Raw genomic sequence first — 18721 nt, forward strand, 5'->3', positions numbered from 1 at the left:
TGTATATTTTTTTTAAGAGGTACAATCATTTGTTTTAGTGAATATACAGGCTCCGATAATCAATCATTGACTGCAGTCTGCACTTATTAGCACCAATATTGCACTGCCTTATTTTTTTTTTTTTTGCACTGTGTTGCCTTATTTTAATATTGCCCTTCACTTCCCCCTTTAACTGAAGAACTGGCTTCCCATGATCTAACAACTAATGACCAAACACATTTTTACATTAATTTTGGATCACTATGGGACTTAAGTTTTACCTGGTCTTATATATTTATGTTTTTAAGTATATCATGAATTAGTAAGGCTGGCCAGCCACATAATAAATGTTTAATACATTACATGAAACTTGGCTCAACACAAAACCTGCGCCCAGCCAATGATGTACAATGGGACTGCTCATAAATACAAGTGGGAATAAGGGATACTGTAAGCTAAGATGGTGTTTATTTTTGTGTGAAAATCATGAGTAATATTGTGTAGTGTGTGTAGTGCAGTCTTTGGGGAAAAATATTCTACTTCTAAATTTCTGATAAAAGCTGCATTAGATAAGTGTAAATTCCAAAGGGTTACAGTTTGCATATCCTGCACATTCCTTGGTTACAACCAATTCAGTGAGGCTTTACATTGACATTGGCAAAGATTAACAATAATCTAGAACTACAACTAAAACATTTTGGAACAAATACATCTTCTCTTAAAACAGCCTGTCCTATGTGGGCACCCAATTAGCAGTACATAATAATGTGCATTTTGGTAAAAACTAGTCTAGACTGTAGTGTAGTGGCATCTGTGGTGCTTTTGTAATAACAGGTTTACAAAGAACGGCAGTTCCTGTTTGTTGTTTTTTTTTTTTCTTTTATGATACTTTTAGGAAGTTATAGACCAAAGGGCCTATTATGGTACAGCTAACATTAAGGGGCACATTTACTAACCCACGAACAGGCCGAATGCGTCCGATTGCGTTTTTTTCGTAATGATCGGTATTTTGCGATTTTTTTCTGAAAATTGTTGCAACTTTTTCGTTACCAATACGATTTGCGCGAAAAAACGTGAGTTTTTCGTAGCAATTCCGAAAGTTGCGCAAAATCTGCCGATTTTTTCGTAGCGTTAAAACTTGCGCAAAACATTGTGCCTTTTAAGTTTTAACGCTACGGAAAAGGCGCAACTTTTCGTGCAAGTTTTAACACTACGAAAAAATCGCCAGATTTTGCGCAACTTTCGGAATGCCTACGAAAAACTCACGTTTTTTTGCGCAAATCGTATTGGTAACGAAAAAGTCGCGATAATTTCTGACAAGTCGTAAAGTCGCCGAAGAAAATCGCAAAAAATACGAAAAAGTCGCAAAATGTTCGTTTTCCAATCGGAATTTTTCCAATTCGGTTGGAATTCGTGTCTTAGTAAATCAGCCCCCATGAGTAACATTTACAGGGGAAATTCACCAAATTGTACATTTCCACAAATAAGACTTTGCCAGCAAGAAGAGCGCCTAAATTTGGGGCATTTTTTTGGATTGAGCCAACCTGAAAGTTTTCTTTAGCTATATTGTACACTTAAATTGAACATATTAAATGTCATTTACTACAAAAAATTTTGTACATAAACCTACTTAATATTCCAATTCACTTTCATGGGATATAGCTGTCACATATACAGCAATGGAGTGCAAAGAAGACATATAACTACCCAGTCCTTGATTCACACAATCTTACGTCTGCAAACAAAAAACTAAATATGGTATGCAGGGAGCTGGTACACAATAGCCATTACTGGGGTACTGTGATCTAGCAGTTGTAAAGCTCCCATATTACCTTCTGTAAAACAGCTGAATAATACTCCTCTCTTGTAGTACTGATTGTATAAGCCCTTGGAATGAACTGTCTCCCTAATTCAATCCAGCTGCAAACCTGCCATACTACTTTCATCATCTCCCATTTCTTCGTACAACTATAGTACCGGCCACAATGTCATAGGCTGTTCTGTTATGTTGGAAAAACAGTAATGTGATAAATGCAGGGAAGAAGAACGCAATGGAGAAGTTCTTGATCACAGCTCGTATTGTTGATCTACAGAGAGAGTAAAAGGGAAAAGTTCAGCATTGTGCAAAACAAAACACCCCTTTACGCAAAAGGTATAGATTTATGAAAATATTTTTTTTGTCATACAGCTATAGTTCTAAAAACATTTAAGAAAGTATATACATGTTTGTCCAAAAAAACTCAATGCAATAATCCCCTTGGCTTCAGCCAGCTCAAACAGTCACCAGAACAATAGCTGAGGAATGGTGCAGGTCAAGGAGCCCCAGAGCCAAATGTTTGCCAATGATGGGAAACAGAGTATCAAACCAAAAATCAGTAAGCCAGCACTGGAGATTGGCTCAGTTTATGCACCTTTTCTAACTGCACCAGTCTTTATGCATGTGTTTACATCATTGCAGTTTTGTTTGATTTCACTGACTTCACAAAGTCCAGGATGGAGTTAAAATGACTGATCATGACATTATCCTTTTAATTAGTTTTTGGATTCTCTTTGAAAAAAGCTTTCTTTGCAGAAACGTTGTGGTAATTCTCATTTTTGGCAAGTGTATTTGCTACCCTGTGTGTCCTTTGCCTTCTTTGTGCACAACTTTGTGGTATGTAATGTATTTTATGACTATGTGAAATTGTACTGATTACAAATGATTAGTGCCATCTTTTTGAAAATTTTACATAAAAAAGATAATTACTTTTTTAATACTACCACTGTGCAGGTAAATTATTGTGTGCAAGCCCATAGTTGTATAGAATGCATTTATTTTGGTACCCTATGTGGGGGTATTTTTCTGGGTTGTTTTTTTCACCAAAACCTTTGTTTTTTGACTGCCCTCCATTGATCAGCGCTGCGGAATATGTTGGCGCTTTATAAATAAATGTTAATGTAATGTAATTGATCAAAAGTCCTACAGTCCCTGTGAAAGGTGCAGGTAAATCCCCATGACCCCAACACAAACTAGGTTTGGAAACGTGTATACTTACGAAGCCAGGTTTACATTGGTGGAAGGAACAACTAGAACTCTGTTTGGACCAATAAGCACTGAACTGTCACATGTCACAACTCTTAGGCCAAGCAGGAACTTTCCTGGGGTTGCTCCTCCTGCCCCCCAAATGCAAATTATCTTAAAAAATAAATGGAAAAAAGCAGCCAATGTGAGATGATCAGCAGATAAATGTGTAATATAAAAAGTCCTGATACCTAATCCCATTTTTAAATTGACCTAACTATACATGAGTCAGAACTGCCTTACTGATTTCTTTATTTTAAATGTTAAAGGAAAAGTAGAATAAGATGAAGGCATTGGGTACCAAAGTATCTACATCCACAATTAAAGGAGAAAGAAAGGTAAAAACTAAGTAAGCTTTATCTGAAAGGTCTATGTAAATACAGCCATAAGCATTCACAGAAACGCTGCACTGACTTCTCCGAAAAAAGATTAGTTGTGTCTGTAATTCCTGTGCCAGAGACACGCAGCTTTCTGTTCCCTGCTCTCCCCTCCCTCAAGAATGCTAAGAACTCACTCCCCCCCTTAGGAATGTGGATCTGAGCCAATCAGCAGGAAGCTGACTCATAGTCTTACTAACTGAGCATGTTCAATTGGTCTGGGTGTCTGTGCAGGAGTGAGTGAGGCATTATGGGAACTTTCTTTACACAGCTCAGCGTTTTTTCTAAATGTTTGACTTCAGATCTTCTGAACAGGTGAAATATGGAGAGATTTAAGGGTACTATTGAGACAACTGAAGGTATGCCTGCAGCTTGAGATTAACTCTTTATTCGCCTTTCCTTCTCCTTTAAAAGAGTCCTTCATCGACATGGCCTGATAGGCTGTCATGTAAGGAAGAAGCCTCTACTACTAACACAGGATAAAAATACCAGATTCAAATCTGCAGGTGTTTGGCAATAACAATCATAACAATAACAGCATCCATGCTTTGGGGGTGTTGTGCTGTAAAGACTGGTGCACTTCAGAAAATATACGGCATCACAAAGAATAGAGGGTTAAGTAGAAATTCTGAAGCAACAACTCAAGACATGAGCCATCATTTTGCCAACTTTTTCTTCCAGCTGACATTGATCCATAGCATACCTCCAAAGTTGTGCCAAAATGACTTAAAGGAGAAGGAAAGGTTAAGTCACTTGGGAGTGCCAAAATGTTAGGCACCCCCAAGTGACTTAAATCGCTTACCTTGTACCCCGGGCTGGTGCTATTCTCTCCAAACAGGGGCACCAGCCCGGGGTACAAGGTAAGCGATCAAAGTCACTTGGGGGTGCCTAACATTTTTTCCAGCACCATATTGTGAGAAAAAAAAACAAAAAAACCTTCAATGTTCAACCCACAGGAAATCAGATATGTGAAATGCTAAAATAAACTGGTCTCTAAACTACTTTGAAACCCTAATTGACTTATAATGGGCAACATATGGTAATATAAAAATAAAGTTGTAAAAGTCATTAAATCACTTGTATGTGTACTTTAGGACTAAACTATATGAACACTCTATAAAGGGTTAAGCATTAAAAAATTAATGCAACATTAATTTTTACACAAAAAAGCCTGTTTATAGACTGCCCTTGGCTGGCTAAAAATTCTTATATACTGAATAAGCCAACACATACAACTGAATAAGCCAACTGAATGCAAAGAGCCTACCTCATAGAAGCACACCACTATTCTGTAGATAAGCGCCACCACCATCATTTTCTGCAAATCTTCCATTGATGTGTCCTCATCTACTTCTTCAATGATGTAATGCATAGTAAACTTGGAAATGTCCCTGAAAAAAAAATACATTTTTAAAATCTTAACACTAATTTTTATAGCAAGAATTCTTGCCCCCATGAATATCAAAACTATCAACTGTATAAAGCCTTGAAAGCTAGGTGCCAAACGGTATAATCAAGAAAAACAGGCAGGCACTCTGGATAAATGAAACGTCTTAAGTAGCTCAACAAGTTGAAGTAAAACCAGTTTAGTTTATTTAAACTTACACATAATGCTATAAAGCCTTACCCATTTCATACCTAAAAGGCTGTGTAAATTATAACATGAAGATCTGCTATGTAGGTTATATTTGTCACTGAGGTTTTCGTAATAACCAGTGTTAACATACATCTTTAAAGGAGACATTTTATATAAAGTTCATATTCAGTTATAATATTCATCATCCCTCAAAATATGAAATGATGCAGAAAGAAAGATGTTTTGAAAGAATTTTACCTCCTAAAACTGTCATTATATGAGAGCTGCATACACAACCTCTCATGTCAGAAGCCAGAGCGAAATGAAACATGGGAGTGTCGCCTCAGTCTCCCACAGGAAGTGGTCACAGCACTGACTGCTGCGGAAGGGGGGGCAGGGCAGAGAGCAGGAACAGACTGCCTGTGACATCGCTAAGCCCCGTTCACCCTATGCATATTCACTGCACTTTAAGTAGCTCTGCTGTGTCACTGAAGTCTATCAGGGCCAGTGGCCCCGCCACATACTGAAGAGTCTAAACCGGAGGCTTGCAAAAGGGCTGGGTAGAGCACAGATTTCAAGCAGTTATGGACATATTTGAACCCAAAGTTATTAAAATAAAAGCACTTCTATTTTACATGGTTTAGTGGATTGTAAAAATTTATGGTATATGTACCCTTTAAACTGCCTTTCCCAAATAGCTCAGGGACAAGTTACATCTACTTAACTGAAAGTTATGTATCACCACTTAGGTCTGAAAGGCAAAGGAAAAAAATTAAAGGCGACAAACTGGATAAATGGGAAAAAAAACTAATTTTGTAGGCAATTACAAATAATGTATGGTACTGGTTTCACTTTGGGCTAAAATTAAATACTGTCTGCAAAAATGGCCCCTTTATTGGAGCTCCCTATAGATCCTCTCAGGTCTCTGTTTCAAATGAAGGGTGAGTGTGTCCTAACAGTCCCCACCAGAAGCACAGGAGGAGGGGGATAGCCAATCACAGGCCTACATTCATACAGGTATGGAACCAGTTATCCAGAATACTTTGGACCTGGGGCTTTCCGGGTAAGGGATCTTTCTGTAATTTAGATCTCCATAATTTAAGTCTATTAAAAATCATTTAAATATTGAATAAACCCAATGGGCATGTTTTGCCTCCAATAAGGATTAATTATATCTTAGTTGGGAATAATTACAAGGTACTGTTTTATTCCAGATAATTGATCCCATACCTGTACAAGCAAAGTCATGCTTCAGTTTCAGCACATCCAGAGAATTTAGCCAGCAGGAAGTGGAACAGATGGGTTTGATAGGGTTAATAGGGTTTGTGGGGGAATTTTTCAATAAATCAGTCTGAAACACAACTTTTTTTTTTTAAGCACAATCCTTCTATGTTTAGGAGTATAAATCACTGGTACATTCTTAATTTTTTACATTATTTATCTCCTTTAACACACACTCATATTCCAGCCTTCTTACTCAGAATGTATATCTGCCTTTAAAGCTAGTGCAGAGGAAACATGAGACTTGGTCTATCACAGTTGGTTATATTTGGAGGATGCTGTGTGTGTGTCACCATGTTGCATCACCTACTTACTTGATCCCGCTAATATGCATTATACTTAGGATAAAAGCTGCTTTTATGAAAAACAGGATAAAGAAATCCACCATTTCAGCTCGGAACCGCTGTGCCAGGGTAGGAATAACATATTCACGCCCTGAAAACAAAGTGATATATTATTATTACCAAAATGCCTCTGATTCTGTACAGCAAAATGCATAGCTGGCAGCAGATTGTAACTTGCCCAAATAACCTGAAAGAATCCTTTCAGCCTGGAAGCACAGGACAGATTTTCCAAAATTTGCCTCCAAGCCAGAAATTTAAAAATGGGGACCTACTTTGAGGCCACTGGGAACAACATCAAAGGGGTTGGTGAGCAGCATGTTGCTCCCGAGCTACTGGTTGGGGATCACTGCCTTAGGGTATGGGCTACTAGCATTATTTGCCATTCAAATGCCCATTGACTAGGCATAAGTTGCCTTTGACTAACAACTGAGCATAAATTCAAAATCACGTTCCTCTGATGCTATAGTGAGACAAACTGCCTAGTTTAGGCTCATGGCCCCCGAGAAGACCAGATTGCCACAGTTCTCTTAAATAAAATCTCAACAATCAAAATAGATTTTCATCCGGAAGTCGCTTCCCATTTACTTTACGTTAATCAGAAAAACGCTGTCCATGGCACAGAAGGAACAGTTGAAAATGCTGACTTTTACTTTCCTACTTAAAGGAACAGTAACACCAAAAAAATGAAAGTGTATAAAAGTAACTAAAATATAATGTGCTGCTGCCCTGCACTGGTAAAAGTTGTGTGTTTACTTCAGAAAGTTTGCTATAATTTATATAAATAAGCTGCTATCTGGCCATGGAGGCAGCCATTCAAAGGAGAAAAGGCACAGGCACATAGCAGATAACAGATAAAACACTATTGTATTCTACAAGCCTTATCTGTTATCTGCTATGTGACCTGTGCCTTTTCTCCAGCTTTAATGGCTGCCCCCGTGGCTACACAGCAGCTTATTATATCAATTATAGTGGTGTTACTGTAGCAAACACACCAGTTTTACCAGTGCAGGGCAACAGTGCATTATATTTTTATTACTTTAAAGCTCTTTCATTTTTTGGTGTTACTGTTCCTTTAAGACCTAACCACTGAGGAGTGTGCCCCAGAGGTGATTTTACATGGGCAACAAACTGCTTTGTGCCGTTACCCTTAGAAAGAATGTAACCTTAAAAGCAAATACAATAGAACGTCCAATTTTACATGTGGTTCTGGAATTTACGCCACTTTGATGCTGTCCCCTAGGAAATGCAAAATCTGGGTTCTACTGTATTACCTCTCCGGGGGGGAGCATGCAAACAAAAAGATGTCAGTTCATGCAATAAGCTGTTCTTCATACAAAAGGTCTGATATCCCCTTTCAGCTAAATCCTTACACAGCCATAACCATCTTTATACCTCGTGGTAAAAATGACTGGCCTATGATCGCTGCAAGTCAGATTCCACTGCTGAAAACTGGGGACAGGTTTCCTAACAACTTATGAAAGAAGCAATTTTTTAGACAGTTACCTACACATTCACCTTGTTTATTGTGGGATTACTGCTAGTATAAGGAAGTTAAAAAACAAACATATTCTATGCCATTATATGGGAAGGTCAGAATACTGCTAAGCCCAGTTCAGATGCACAGTATTTACATAGCAGAATTACTCTTAGTGCAATTATTCTTTATAAGAGGTGATGATTACAATAAACTAATTTTCCTTTCCCTTGATAACAGTAATGCTGTATTAACTATAAGAGAGAGATAGTAACCTGAGGCAAATTCCTCAACTACAACTTCCAGCACCCTTGGTTGTCAGGATTTGGGGGAGAACTATATAAAGGAATATTGTGGCCCTTGGGTTGGATATTTCGCAAAAGAGGAGATACAAAGGATTACAAATGAATGATGTCCAGCCAGAACAAGGCCAGGGTGCACTGAATGCTTTGGTCTGTTTTGATGTTAATGGGAGTTATGGGCTCCTCTATGAATGGGCTGAGCAAACCAATAGGTGCCATGTTACCGCTCACCTGCAGCTGCTGTGGCAATGGTGCCGGTGGGGGCACTTGTGGTAGTTGTGCTTGTTGCTCTCCCTATAGCACTGCTGCTGCTGCTGCTCAATCTCCCGGGCTCCCCTGAGCTGCTGGAGGCCGCGTTCATCATTAGAACGGCCGTGGTAGCGGCGCAGCTGTTCTGCCAACATAGGGAGCCACAGTAGCATTGCCAGAGCCATTCCTGTAGCTGTCGCGTATATTCTGCAGCACTCATTCTGGTGTTCGGTCGGGGGGCACAAGCACCTTGCTCGCTACCACCTTGCACCTTTCGCTCCCGCAGCATTGCCCCGCATTCCTCTTCCTCCGCCATCATCCACTGAGTGAGCCAGGAACCTGTTTGAGCTACGTCACCGACTCATACTAGCCAGTCATGACAGGGACTGTGTGGCAGTCGGTAGGAATGAACCAATCAGAGCGCGCTACAGTGGGGGAAAGGTGAAAGGGGCTGGACTGAAAAATAATATTGACGTAACACTCAGTGACTGTATTCTGCCCCCTGGTGGAAAATACAGGCTGGACAGGATTGTAGAAATTAATATTAAAATATACTTCACGTTTCTTTCTCCGTTGTTTCCCATTGTGTATAGGTGATAATGATAAGCTATTTATATTCATATGCAGTGTTTATTTCTCACGGGTGGAGCTTCAACCTACGGTTGTGTTTATGTACTTTTTGGCTGGAGAGCCTTTCTGCTGACCTGCTTTGCAGTGACTCTCCATCTCCAGAATAGCACCTCGTGATTTATTTATAACACAGAGCTAGTGGTGTTGGGCTGCGTGAAATCACCTGTTACACTGAGATACCTACAGCTGTAGCAAACACTGCACATTTTCTTACAAAACTCCAGCATAATAATATCTGTCTACCCTGGATTTCCCTGGATATACTCAGTTTTGGACCTCCCCCTGCACTCTTGTCATTATATGCCATTCCCCTGTTTTTAACAAATACCCTTTGACTAAGATTTGCCCATAAGCAGTGAGCATACAGTGAGGAGAGAAGCAGAAGATAAATAGGTGACATCCAAATTGGTCACACCCTTATATTCAGTGGCACACTGATCTCCAGAAAATCTGTTTGAGAAGTTGGCTTCTCTAAGGGATAAGGGATTTTATAGGATGGTTTTGGATCGACAAAGTGCATCCTACAAGCCAGATGTAGTTGTATGGTTTAAAATATAATGGGACTGATAGAAAAATCTGATGTGTAAACTACACAAAAGGATTGCTATACAACATAAAATGCCTGTCGGAAGGGAGCCCTGCACTCTGCCTGTCTGATGGACTTTTTCTCATTGAAATACACTGACCATCTGATCTGATCTGACTTTACATTACAGATTTGGGGTCAGATTTTGTGAGATCCTACCAAATCTTGTGTTGCATGACAAGAGCAGAAAAAATCTGACCCACAAGATCTGATCAAAATCTCCCATGGAGTTTAGCACTACAGGCGGCATATACAGGTTGATAAAAGCAGCAAACAGACAGCAGCATATCAGGCCATGTATGAGGCCTGCCGACCAATATTTGGCTGAAATTCAACCAGACAGGTTTAAATACCCTGTAGGAACGCATGGACGCATGGTAATGTGTTCTTCACCCTGATATTACACCTTAGATTCTCCCCCCCCAGCACTAGAGCTGTGGGCTGAGCATGCCCAGTCTTGGGGTGGGGGAATATACATTAACCCTGACAGAGGTGCAGGCAGCCAGTCTTTTGTATGGTGCTGCCACAAGCCTGGTGCCCCAGTGTGTCTGCAGATCTGGGCCTAAGCATGTGCATAGCTTCCTGGTCTATGGCACTTATGGAATATATCATGTGCAGGTCCAAAATTTGCATATATACACAAAGTTGTGTCCACTTACATTAGGTTATTGCAGCTGGTAAAGAGTTCAGACAAAAGAACAACCTGGTGCCATTACTTTTAGAGGCAAATGTACTATAGTGTGTAAGCCAGGGATCCCCAGCCTTTCTTGTGAGCCACAGTCAAATGTAAAAAGACTTGGGGAGTAAGACAAGCATCATAAAAGTTAAAGGTGGTTCCAAATAAGGGCTAAGATTGGCAATTAGGCAGCCTCTATGCACACTAACAGCTTACAGGGGCTTTATTTGGTAGTAAATCTTGTTTTTATTCAACCAAAACTTGCCACCAAGTCAGGAATTCAAAAATTACTACCTTTATATGAGAATTAAAGCTTAACTAGAATTAGGCTTGAAATGTTGTAAACTGTTTTTGGCTCCTGTACCAGCCCAAGGCAACCACAGCCCTTTAGCAGGGAAGATCTGTGCCCCCAAAGATGCCCCAGTAGCTCCCCATCTTCTGCTGATTCCCTGCACATGCTCTGTGCTACTGTCAGTTACTGAGCTTAGGGCCCCACTCACAATATGCTGTATATATAGAATATAAATGTCACAATATAAGGCTGATTAGTAAATAATACAGATTATTATTGCATGACAGCTCTGAAACCAATGCAATTAGCATCAGAAATTAATAATCAGCCCTGCAGCATCACCCTCTATGACAGGTCAACATTATTTTCTGCTTGATAGTTTGCAACGACCCCTAAGCTTAGTTTCCCAACAGCTGCTCAGAACATACAGAGCATGTGCACTGTCCCCACAGTTCTAACATATTTCAGTATGGTGACCCCCTGTGACAATTTTGAAGTACTAGTACTGAATCATTACAACTACAGAGATGCTGAACCTTTAGGCTTGTTTAATGAGTTCAGTATATAAAATATGGAATTTTTAGTCATATTCATTTTAAGTTTTAGGGACCTAATAGTAGCAGCTACTTGTCACAACTACAAAAAAGGCAATGCTGATCATTTACTGACAATTGTCTCTACAAGTGTTTTAGAACTAAGGCAATTCTCAGAATTGTCAATGGCAGGGTATTTTGTGGTATACAGTAGCCGTGACAAGCAGCTGCTACTAAGTGTCAAGATTGTGTACACTCAGTTATTGTAAAACATCTTAAGGATTGTGTTTTTACCCACTGTAACTATAGTATTGTTGTAATAAATGTAACCCAGCTTTCTGTAAAGTCTTAATAATAGCCTGCATAAACAATATTATTGTGACTCTTTCAATGTTACTGTATATATGATGCAACCAGCTGTAACAAGCACTTTAACAGCATGTTCCAGTAAGTCACACCTACACACCACATAGTGGTTCCATTAACCCAACTGCCTGATAATATGCTTACAGGGCAACCTGCAGGTACAGAGGCTGTGCAATATCGCTGAAATTATATTAAATCTATGTTAGCAATTCTCACAAGCTCCATGGCATAGTACTTCAACAAACTGTTTTCTAAAATTGGAGCCTAAAATCCAGATAACTTCACTTGCTTTTGGATTATTTGAAAATAAAAATACATAATACCTTATCTTATTTTGTAATACAAAATGTAATTATACAGAGTAATCAGTTCTCAGAGTACTCAATCCACTAGTCACACTGTGCACAGTTTGTTGGTCAATAACAATCTGTACAGTGGTAACTATTGGGGGGTGATGGGGAGCTCAGTAAAATGACTCAAGGATTACACATGTCTACTGCTTTTGTTGGCTCCTTGTATTATGGGGCAATCAATCAGAAACCTCAGGGGGCACTCCAGGAACCTGATCTCAGGTTTCTCTTCTGCCTATAACAGCCCATCTTCACAAAATTAAACCAGATTTTATTGTACAATGTGTCCAGAGTGCCCACAATGTCAGGAAAGGATGTTATGGAGAGAAAAACATTTTACAGACCAGGGGCACATGACAAACATGGATGAGGCAGGTGAAAAGTCAGAAACTCGGCAAAGGTCAAATCCACAGGAGCAAGTACAGGGCAGGCAGATGAGAAATAGGTGTAGACCAGAAGCAGGAACCAGAAGCAATTAGCTAGGTCAGGGAACAGGAGCATTGGAACCAGGGAGCTGAGACCTTAGCCACTAATACATGAGCAAAAATCAGGAATATAGAACAGGGACAATGGACTAGGAATAAAACACACATAAGCTCAGAAACTGAAACCTATTATGGAATATTTTTATTTTAATGCAAGGTACAGGGAGGCGGAATCTGACAATGAGCTGCACCATAATGCAATGTAGGTACATTATGTAAGTACAGAAGCAGGTTTTCTGTATGAAATAGCTAGAACGCTGAAAACCAGCGCAATACTCTGGGTTTAATGCTAGCAATGGCTTCATGTTTAACTTCTGAGCCAACAATGCCCTGTGGTAGTTATATTCACTTTGACTGTCCTGGGAGTATAAACCTAAAGGAGCCTCAGACTTAAAGGAATAGTTCTAGGCAAAATTGAAACTGGGTAGGTAAAAAGATGTGCAAATAAAAAAGTGACAATATAGTTAGTTAGCCAAAAATGTAATCTAAAAAGGTGGGAGTGGACAGATGTCTAACATAATAGCCAGAACTCAACTTCCTCCTTTGCATCTCTCTAACCTGTTATTTAGCAACTAGAAGGCAGGTGGCTACATGGGACATAATTGTTCAGTTGGTCTGTTTTTGATCCTGAGCACATGGGTCATTAATATTCTTAGAATGCTGTGATACAGTTCACTTAAAGCAGGGATCCCCAACCTTTTTTACCCACGAGCAACATTCATATGTAAAAAGACTTGGGGAGCAACACAACCATAAAACATGTTCCTGGGGGGTACCAAATAATAATTGTTATTGGCTATTTGGCAGCCCCTATATGGACTGGCAGCCTACAGGAAGCTCTGTTTGGCAGTACAACTGTTTTTTATGAAACCAACACTTGCCCAAAAGCCAGGAATTCAAAAATAACTACCTGCTTTGAGGCCACTGGGAGCAACATCCAAGGGGCTGGAGAGCAACATGTTGCTCACGAGCCACTGGTTGGGGATCACTGACTTAAAGGGTTAAAAAGCACACCCATTAACAAGCAATTATATGTAACATTGCCACTGTCCTGTCTGCTAGGGTTGTATATTGCCTGAATAGTCAACGCCATTGCAACTTGGCATTTGTGCATGGAAAAGTGAACAATAACACAACAAATATATTTATAAAAGGGGCCTCAGTAAAGTAGAGAGGACAGTTTCATAGGCCCCACTGGTACAATCAGCCACTGCAGAAAGTGATACAGCAGTTTTATCACTTACTAAAATCAAAAATATCTGACGTACAAATATGAATCCAAATCTGCACAGAAGGAAAAATGTGGCACCAGTCCTGTTTCCTCTGTTTACTTAGATTACATGTATATTAAGTCTGTGAAATACAGTATATATATATATATGTATATATATATATATATATATATATAATGATGATCAATGCATCTTGTATACATTTAATGGGCCACTGCTGGCTTTTCACATGATTTCAGCAGGTAAAAGTGCATATACTGGGTACAGTAAAAGAAAATGCTATTGCTGTGACTATATGAGTAGATTTAACCGCAGAGCTATAGAAATGCCATGTGTATAATTGTCTAGATACAAGCTTATTAAAATTACACAAGCAAAACATGACTTACTGATAACAAATCATTAAAGCAGCTTGTTACAGCTAATTGCATCATGAATATGCAGGCGTGTACAAAAGCTCATTTGTTTTAGCTTCCTTTTATTTTCCATTAAACAGATGCTAATGCTATGGATGAGACCAGTGCTTTTTAAACGCACAGAATATTCATTGTGTGCATATTTGCAAATACACAAAAATACGACCAATGGAAAACAATAAGTGTGCAGTGCGAAACATCTAATTTTCCTTTACTGTTTTGAAAATAACACGGCTTGTACTTTTCTACAAGTAGATAAGAGCAGAGCAGCCACCAATGGGAATGCAGTAGCATATCTTAACAGAAACATCTTCTCTGTTGTAGCTTTTTCTTTCATGAATTGTACCTGGCTTTAAAAAATGTATATACAGTGAAACCTTAATTTTACATACCCTGATTTTAAATTTTCCCTCATTTTACACCGTTTTATTCTGGCCCCACCAATATATCAACCATAATCCATTTCCTTGATTTTACATAATCTTTTTTTTCTGATCCCCTGAAAAACATAAAATGAGGGTTCTACTATATATATATATATATATTTGAATAATAATATATGGGGCGGTATCATACCCCCCAACTGTCCCGCTTTCCGCGGGACTGTCCCAGTTTTAATAGATTACAGAAATGCGGAACATTCATTGAACTATCTGGGACAGTGTGGGGGGCACTGTGTATGGGGGGGGCACAACTTGTATATACAGTATAACTCACTTATAACTGACTGCCTTCTCTCTTTATTTGTATTTTATATGTAGGAGTTGCTATATTGTTTTTCCTAAGGTAGTACAGTATGAGGGTATAGCACATTTTACGTCTGATCCCACCAACTATATAAAAGGAGTATTTTTTTTAAAAAAAGGGGTGTAATTGGGGCGTGGCCACAAAAGTGGGTGTGGTCAAAATTTGCCGTGCTGCATACGCCAAATCTTTTTGTCCCTCTTCATTTTTCAAATGTTGGGAGGTATGCGGTATGGTGGTGCACTGGTTAGCACTACTGCCCTTGAAGTGATGGGCACGTAGTCGGCCCATAGTCTGGTCACTTTCTGCAAGAAACTTTTATGGTTTTCCTGTATTTGTTTTGTCTCCTTCTATTGTGAGACTATAGAATTGTGAGACTGCACAATTGTAATTCTAAGCTTCGGTAGGACAGACACAAATATATATATATTTTTTAAATAGCTGCAGACTATGTCAAGACTATATAAATAACCAATAATAATAATATACGAAAAGGTTAAATGCATCTTTGCTTTTCTTGCTCTGCCTATATTTTATAACTCTTGCAGCTCTTAAAGGAGAAATAAAGCCTAACAAAGAAGTAGCCTGAAAAAAGGTGCACAGTACGTTTTGAGGTTTTGCATCTGCCCACAGCCATTCTGTTCCTCTGAATATGCCCCAGTGACTCTCCAATCTTTTTTTGTTCCATCAGTTATCTAAGCTTTGGGAGCAAATTACAGAGTTCATTTTATATACAATACTATTAGGCTGGTCAATTCAGTTTCTCATTAGATGGCAGTTTAGAAACCAGTGCATTTAGCATCAGAATTTAATAATCAGCTCTGTAGCATCAGCTTCTATAACAGACAAACCCTTATTTTTAAGGATTAGTTCTCCTTATTGGATTACTTAACCACTACAATATGACATAACATTGTATGGCTCCACAATGATGTATGTTAACTTTTCTGTAAATTACTATTCTGTATTTATCACTGCATTTTTAATTAAATGAGGAATCGCAGAGCACACATTCACAAAAATCTTTTTATTTAACTTGTAAGTACATCTTTTCAGTGATACTGGAATACCAGGCAGAATTTGCTTTGATACCTGAACAGCATCAGATTTTACTATTGCCAGATTATTAAGTAGTTGGTTTCCAACACAACACAATGATAAAAAAGAAGATGATGTTAGTGATTATTTGCATACTTTGTCCTTTGAATTCCATTCATCCAAGTATCTTTCCAGCTATCAGGGTAGAAGTTGTTTGAGAAAGGAAGATATGCCTGTGTGTTATATGTTTTCAAATACATATATTTTGTTTAAAAGATATAAACCTCTGTCAGCATAGTAGTATTGAACATACAGAAAAAAGGAGGCCAAGAAACATAAGAGCACATACACAGCACACAGGGAGATGCACAAACCTCAACAAAGTGCTTCCTATATAACTACACAGTTTTACCCCAATAATACTTAATGCCCTTTGACCTTGACCCCTCTTTACCACACCTTTTGCCAGACTACTCTATCCAAGTACACTCTTATCACATGTGCTAAACATTAACTATGTTAACTATTTATAATTATGGTAACTATTTATAAAAACATTTGCCTTACGTGTGCCTAATGGGTTTCTGTGTATCCATAAGTAATTCAAAGGAACAATTAAATATTTGACCTAAAGCTTATGCTTACATGCTCTTTCGAGATATCCTAACTTTCTTTAGCTGTGATTTCCTTGTGAAGAATGTTCCACATGACATTGCCCAGTGCTGCAGGGTTTACCTGTTCAGCACTGGGGTTCAAGGTTGGATTCCAATCAAGGGTCTATCTGCATGTAGTTTGTATGTAGGGGATTTTCTCTGGGTACTCTGGTTGCATTATATGTGCTAGTGCTACACATAACAGGCTAGATATAATTTCATGAGAATTACTTATATCTTGAGAACTCAACAGAATTCTATGGAGACATTTTTTCTTATCAAATTGATAATCTTTTTCCTTCATCATAATGTTTGAGGTGATACAGGAACAGGGACTGGTGTGAATGATAAATAATCTCTTTAAAGGGTTGCATAAAGGGTTACACTTTTGTCCAATTGTATTACAAGCATTTATAGTAAACAAGTAGTAGTAAGTAGTATATAATAACAGAGCTCTATAATCAAAAGGTAGACAGACTTACAGACTAACTTTCCTCAGTATCTGAACTGCGTAGTCAACGAATGCCACCTAAATGCATATTTTTGAGGTTTTGAGGTTAACGGCAGGCCCATGTAAAATAAGACATGTAATAAGGGCCTGTCAGGAGTAAAATTGAATCAGCTACACATCTGGACGATTTCTCAAAGTAATACCACCATGTCACATTGTAGGGTCATTCTCCTCCATGAGCTTAAAGACTTACCTACCTAGCACATATTGAGACTCAATTACTAACAATGCACAGTAACACTCAGCTATGGTTTGTTTACTGCCGGGAGAATAGTGCATTTATGTAATTAGTTAGTTGCTTATGATTTCTACTGATAATAATTTGTTTGTTTAGTACAAAACATTACGGTGAAATATTTTTTTATTCATAGACTGCATTCTAATTGTAATCCTTATTATACTATGAATAGAGGAGGGTCTAAATAGAAATATAAAACAATAACAATACAGTTGAAGCCTCACAGAGCAATTATTTTTTGCTGCAGGGGTCAGTGACCCTAGTCAGAAGAGGAAGGAATTTAAATACAATAAAAAACTAGAAAAGGAAGTTTTAGAACAAACTTCATGTTGGTTTGAAAAACATGTTGGCTCCACCCAGTTTCTCTAAACTTGGATGACCACAATTATATAGTAAAAACCACTGTGCAAAGTTTAGGGACCCTGGTTTTAATAGTGTTTGAATGACAGGAATTAAAATTTCCCCACTGAAAGTCAATGGGTGACATCTGATTGTCAGTTGGTGGCTCCACCCATTTTTTTAAGCTGGATATGCAGTTACCCAGTGACTAATTCTGCGAAGTTTGGGGACCCTGGCGTAAATAGTATAAGAATGGCAGCAGTTTAAATTTAAACAAAAAAAAAAATCAATAGATGAAATCTGATTGACTGTTGGTGGCTTCACCCACTTTTTCAAACCTAAAACTGCAGTCTCCTAGTAATAAACTGTGAAGAGTTTGTGGAACCTGGTGTTAATACTGTGAGAATGACAGCAGGTTGAATTTCCCTATTGAAAGTCAATAGGTAAATTCTGATTGGCTGTTAATGGCTCCGCCCAATTTTTCCAACCTTCAACCCACAGTTACCTGGTGCCTAACCCTGCAAAGTTTGGGGACCCTGGAATTATTACTGTGAGAATGGCAGCAGGTTGAATTTCCTCCACTGTCAAAAAGGTAACATCTGATTAGCTGTTCGTAGCTCCACCCACTTTTGGGCATCCAACAAATGAGTGTAGCCTCAAAGCTTTAAGATTGGCAGCAGTTTCAATTTCCCTATTAAAGTCAATTGGTGAAATATGATTGGCTGTTGTTGGCTCCTCCCACTTTGGGCCATACAGCAAATGTCGCTGTTTCATTCAGGGTGATCCCATGATTATGTTATTCAAGTTTGGGGGGTGTAGCTTCAAAGCTGTAAGTGTGGCAGCAGTTTGAAAATCTTCCCTGTCAAACTCAATGGAAAAGAAGTGTGGGGAGTTTGAGTGTTGTACCCCTAAAACTGTAGGAGGAGTAGCGTTTACAAAATGGGGGGCGCTAAGAATAAGAAAAAGTGGAAGAATAAGCTGAAGTGGAA

At 38.7% G+C, this 18721-nt stretch overlaps 1 protein-coding gene across 2 annotated transcripts; it reads right to left on the bottom strand.

The window, feature by feature from the left end:
• Window positions 1-1510: 1510 nt before the first annotated feature.
• fam8a1 (family with sequence similarity 8 member A1) lies at window positions 1511-9010 on the bottom strand. Of its 2 annotated transcripts, XM_002932691.5 has the most exons (5): window positions 8626-9007; window positions 6589-6709; window positions 4685-4808; window positions 3015-3154; window positions 1511-2066 (listed from the first exon to the last, which is right to left on the bottom strand). In XM_002932691.5, the coding sequence occupies exons 1-5, from the start codon at window positions 8960-8962 to the stop codon at window positions 1925-1927; spliced, it is 864 nt and encodes a 287-aa protein (XP_002932737.1). In that variant the 5' UTR covers window positions 8963-9007; the 3' UTR covers window positions 1511-1924. The 2 variants fall into 2 exon arrangements, with proteins under 2 accessions (XP_002932737.1, XP_031759704.1); XM_031903844.1 differs by lacking the exon at window positions 3015-3154 and having other exon boundaries at window positions 8626-9010.
• Window positions 9011-18721: the final 9711 nt, after the last annotated feature.

The sequence above is a fragment of the Xenopus tropicalis genome, chromosome 6 (genome assembly GCF_000004195.4).
Source record: "Xenopus tropicalis strain Nigerian chromosome 6, UCB_Xtro_10.0, whole genome shotgun sequence".
NCBI lineage: Eukaryota > Metazoa > Chordata > Amphibia > Anura > Pipidae > Xenopus > Xenopus tropicalis.

Excerpts from the sequence above, each read along its gene's own strand:
- fam8a1 (XM_002932691.5), bottom strand. The coding sequence starts at position 8,962 with ATGATGGCGGAGGAAGAGGAATGCGGGGCAATGCTGCGGGAGCGAAAG. Across the intron at positions 4,809-6,588 it reads ATGCATATTAGCGGGATCAA|GGACATTTCCAAGTTTACTA; the intron begins GTAAGTAGGTGA and ends TTTTTTTTTCAG. Across the intron at positions 3,155-4,684 it reads TAGTGGTGTGCTTCTATGAG|ATAATTTGCATTTGGGGGGC; the intron begins GTAGGCTCTTTG and ends TTATTTTTTAAG.